The 5,000-nt window shown below is 46.8% G+C and overlaps 1 protein-coding gene across 1 annotated transcript in view; it reads left to right on the top strand.

Moving 5' to 3' along the window:
• The window catches only part of tkta (transketolase a), a 36,115-nt gene that overhangs the window by 6,045 nt on the left and 25,070 nt on the right, over positions 1-5,000 (top strand). Inside the window, exons 5-7 of the mRNA XM_063215327.1 lie at positions 2,052-2,243; positions 3,302-3,420; positions 4,371-4,567. Coding sequence (XP_063071397.1) covers positions 2,052-2,243; positions 3,302-3,420; positions 4,371-4,567 — 508 coding nt within the window. The remainder of the gene's footprint in view (positions 1-2,051; positions 2,244-3,301; positions 3,421-4,370; positions 4,568-5,000) is intronic.

The following is a 5,000-nucleotide window of genomic DNA, read 5'->3' as shown; positions in this document are numbered from 1 at the left end:
AGCGTGTGCCCTCCGCATCTCTTCTGCTCCAATAAGCAGCATCCCCAGAGGCCATGGCAGCCAGGGCCGCTGACAATGTTGGCCGGGGCCGGGACAAAGTCATCTGAAGTGCCCCCCTCCATTCAATACATAGTTTGTACAATGTAATGGGAAAACTCAATTCTGGGCCCCCCCCTTCTACCTGGGCCCAGTACATCTGGCCCCTTTGTCCCTCCCCCCTGTCGGCTTCCCTGATGGCAGCTATTTGTATCCCCTTGCCAGAGCCGCATCACCACAGGCAGATGCACTCCCAAATCCACATCACTATTCAAATCCCAAATCTGAAGCGCGCATTTGATACATGTTGTAACATCAACCTTTTGCATTGGCACAAACACAGCCGCACAGCCCGCTCAGGCAATGCACACAGGCAGGCAATGTGTGTGTGTGTGTGTGTGTGTGTGTGTGTGTGTGTGTGTGTGTGTGTGTGTGTGTGTGTGTGTGTGTGTGTGTGTGTGTGTGTGTGTGTGTGTGTGTGTGTGTGTGTGTGTGTGTGTGTGTGTGTGTGTGTGTGTGTGTGTGTCTGTGTCTGTGTCTGTGTGTGTCTGTGTGTCTGTCTGTGTGTCTGTGTCTGTGTGAGTGTGTACAGGTATTCATGCCTGTGTGTTTCTAATGGAATGGATTAGTATTAGCTGATAAGGTCAGAGTGGTTCCCAGGCCCGTGCAGTCTCTCACCTCTAATGGGAGTGCAGTGAGCAGGTTCAGCCGGCTGCTGTCATGACCGATTAACTCCTGGCTGGGAGATGGGGGATCTCCGGTGCATTACCGCTCCCCACACAAGAATCCCACTCTTTTCTCACAATAACGCTTTTCTCACCTCTCATCGACACACGCATGAGTGCCACTGATTGATTAAGAGGTGTTTGTGTGTGCGTGTGTGTGTGTATGTGTGTGTGTGTGAACGTGAACGTGTGTGTGTGTGTGTGTGTGTGTGTGTGTGTGTGTGTGTGTGTGTGTGTGTGTGTGTGTTTGTGTGTGTGTGTGTGTGTGTGTGTGTGTGTGTGTGTGTGTGTGTGTGTGTGTGTGTGTGTGAGAGAAAGAGAGAGAGAGAGAGAGAGAGAGAGAGAGAGAGAGAGAGAGAGAGAGGTGTGAGCCCATATTCCACTGTAAAGTAAGGCAGATTCTTAAGAGATGCTCAAAATCGTTTTGACAGTTAAATGGTCCTTTAATCACATTTACATTTGATGTGCCCTGCGTAAACAATAAAATCAAGAAATAGGCCTACTGTACACACCCTAGCATAAACAATCTCATAAGGACTGTTATAGTTTTGAGACTTAAAGAGAATGGAAGTGTAATGTCTTAAAAGTCTCAAAATTATAGCAGTCCTAACAGTAGCATCAGAGATTCTTTAAGTATCTCTCTACTCTCTCTGGTAGCATAGCATAGCAGTATTTCCAAGGCTTAGAATGTTAGTGCTGTTACTATGGTGATGAGATGACCACGTCTCATGCAAACTCATGTGCTCAGAACAGCATGTATTTCAGTAAGTTAAGATCAGTGATGTCTATTATTAGAGGTGAGTGGTTGAGATGCATATTCTTTCTATTTACCTACCGTACATCGTGTTCTCTGCCTAACTGTGAATGAGATGGAAAGTCAATGAAGTTTTACACTGCCTTGAAGTCATGTCTAATTTAACACTTGGTGAACAAAATGCCATTTTGTATGCAGCTGCCTGCTCTGTAAACATGAACACAGGATGTTACATGAATACAGGATGATACACGAATGAATGAACCAGTCACCAGGCCATATGTCACATCATTTTTAATGGAAGAGGACCACCCTTGTGTGTGTGTGTGTGTGCACTCATGTGCACCTGCCTGTGCGTGTGTGTGTATGTGTATGTGTGTGTGTGTGTGTGTGTGTGTGTGTGTGTGTGTGTGTGTGTGTGTGTGTGTGTGTGTGTGTGTGTGTATGTGTGTGTGTATTTGTGTGTATATTCCCTGTACGCATGGATGTGTGTGTATGCTTGTTAATGTGTGTGTACTTTTTGTCTCTGTCTGTAGCTACCGCGTGTTCTGCCTGATGGGGGATGGGGAGATGTCGGAGGGGGCGGTGTGGGAGGCCATGTCCTTCGCCTCCTACTACCAGCTGGACAACCTGGTGGCCATCATGGACGTGAACCGGCTGGGCCAGAGCGAGCCCGTCCCCCTGCAGCACCACATGGAGAAGTACCAGAAACGCTGTGAAGCCTTCGGGTAAGGAAGAGAGAGAGAGAGAGAGAGAGAGAGAGAGAGAGAGAGAGAGAGAGAGAGAGAGAGAGAGAGAGAGAGAGAGAGAGAGAGAACCTGTGCCTCTCCAGCAGAAACGCTGCAAAGTCTTCGGGTGAGAAGGAGTATCCGTGTGTGTGTGTGTGTGTGTGTGTGTGTGTGTGTGTGTGTGTGTATGTGTGTGTGTACGTGTGTGTGCGTACATGCGTGCGTGCGTGCGTGCGTGCGTGCGTGCGTGCGTGCGTGCGTGCGTGCGTGCGCGTGTTTAGGCATGGGAAGGGTAACATGCACCTGTTTGGCCTGCAGTCTTGGTTCTACAGGATTACAGCATGTACAGAATGCAATACACGTTTTTAAGTTTAAGGACTCAGGTTGAACAGTTGTACACACAAAGAGATGTTTTGTTCAAGTCAATACATGCCAAAGTGTCTCATATCATTAAGGTGGTTGTCCATGAGTGCACATTTTGTCACAGCATATTCGTAGTGCATATTTTATCACAGGTGTCACTCCATCAGAGTGGATGGGTGCATACCACATACCACATATCTAAATGCTTATTTTGGTGCAAAACATGTTCATGCCAGAAATATCATGCCATCATCGTGGATGGACGCACATGTGCAATACTTACATTGAAAACATACAGATACAGTATAATGAGGCTTGCATTCCTTTGTGCAGGTGGCACACCATCATCATGGATGAACACATGTAACACTTTAGTGGAATACTGTAGATATGACTACAGCATCAATGTTGCTTTAGCCTTTGTGCAGGTGGCACGCCATCATTGTGGATGGCCACATGAAACCCTTTAGTGGAATACATACAGTATAGGTATGATAGCGGTACTGTTGCTTTCCTGTGTGCAGGTGACACACCATAATACATACATGACTACTGTAGATATGACTGCACCATCAATGCTGCTTTCCTTTGTGCTGGTGGCAGGCAATTGTTGTGGATGGCCACATGCGGCACTTTAGTGGAATACATATACTGTAGCTGTAACTATAGCTGTACTGTTGCTGTCCTTTGTGCAGGTGGCACGCCATCATTGTGGATGGCCACAGTGTGGAGGAGCTGTGTAAGGCCCTGTCCCAGCCCAGACACCAGCCCATCGCCATCATCGCCAAGACCATCAAGGGCAAGGGCATCCCAGGTGGGGAATCAGGACCATGCTCCACACTCACTACACACACTATAGAGAATACTAGGCATCCCAGGTGGGACTCAGGACCATACTCCACACTCACTACACACACTATAGAGAATAATAATCATCCCAGGTGGGGAATCAGGACCATGCTCCACACTCACTACACACACTATAGAGAATAATAATCATCCCAGGTGGGGAATCAGGACCATGCTCCACACTCACTACACATACTATAGAGAATACTAGGCATCCCAGGTGGGACTCCATGCGCCACACTCACTAGACTACAACCGTGCACCATACACTAGTATAGAGAATAATTGGCATCCCAGGTTGGGGAATAAGATACAATAGAACAGTGAGCAGAGGTGGCCACTGGCCAAAATAAAAGTGAAAGTACCTTGTTAAAAAAAGAAACACTGTTTACTGTTAACTTATCTGAGTAACCAGTAGACCTGGCACTTGTCTTACGATCAGCTGACTCTGCGTGGTGAGATCCAGTTTGGGGTGGTTTTATTTTTAGTTTTTAGTCTAGTCACCTTATTAGGTACAATGGAATAACCGGGCTAACCACTATGTAATATCATGTGCTAGTGTTGTACATACACCATACATTTACTTCTACTTTTACTTTGGTCACCTCTGGCAATACATCAGTGAATGTCATACATTGAATGGCATACATTCTCTTCATCTCTTCATGTGTTTACTAGTGACAGAGGGTAAGATGGGCTGGCTTGGTACTTGCCCAAGGACATGGCTGAAATACTTCATATATCTTATATATTATCCTCTGCATGTTGTTTGTAGTTGCTGCCGATAAGATGGGGTGTCATGCCAAGCTACTGCCTAAAGACATGACAGATATACTATATATTTTTTATATAACATATATGTTCCATATGTGTAAATGCATATAACTATTGTATTAAACCCCCTGCTGTGTGTAGTTGCTGAGGATAAGATGGGCTGGCACGCCAAGCCGCTGCCCAAGGACATGGCGGAGGGGGTTCTGCGGGAGCTGCAGAGCCGCATCCAGAACAGCAGCAAGCGCCTTTACCCCTCCATGCCAGCAGAGGACGCTCCTCCCGTCAGCCTGCGCAACGCACGCATGGCCAGCAGCCCCACCTACAAGCCCGGGGAGAAGGTGAGCAAAACAGTTTCTGGGTTCTTTCCCGATGATCCTAACTCCCATCCTCGACATGTGCTTATGGCTTCGTGCTTTGCTGATGCCCCGCCTTTGTGGAGACAGCAATACAGTTTCCCCGCTGTCAGCAGCACATCTTTTGTGTTCCTTCTCAGACTTTTTTGTTTCATAATGTGCTCGTATGTACAGAGCTGTGTCATGCTCTTTTAAAATGTTCTCCAAGTTTAGCCATGGTTGTTAGTGCTGTGGATTGGCACTGCCCTCACGATCCGATTCGATCACGATTCGGGAGGTAGCGATTCGATTTGATTCGATTCGATTCTATGCGATCCGATCCGATCCGATTCAATTCTACAATGCATTGCAATGCATTACATTTCTACTGAAAGCAAAGCAAATGTTTAATCAGTCATGATGAGGCAATACAAGTAGT

Source organism: Engraulis encrasicolus, chromosome 14 (assembly GCF_034702125.1).
Source record: "Engraulis encrasicolus isolate BLACKSEA-1 chromosome 14, IST_EnEncr_1.0, whole genome shotgun sequence".
In the NCBI taxonomy this organism is placed as follows: Eukaryota; Metazoa; Chordata; class Actinopteri; order Clupeiformes; family Engraulidae; genus Engraulis; species Engraulis encrasicolus.
Note: the sequence above shows the minus strand (reverse complement) of the source record. Positions and strands in the feature narration are given on the sequence as shown.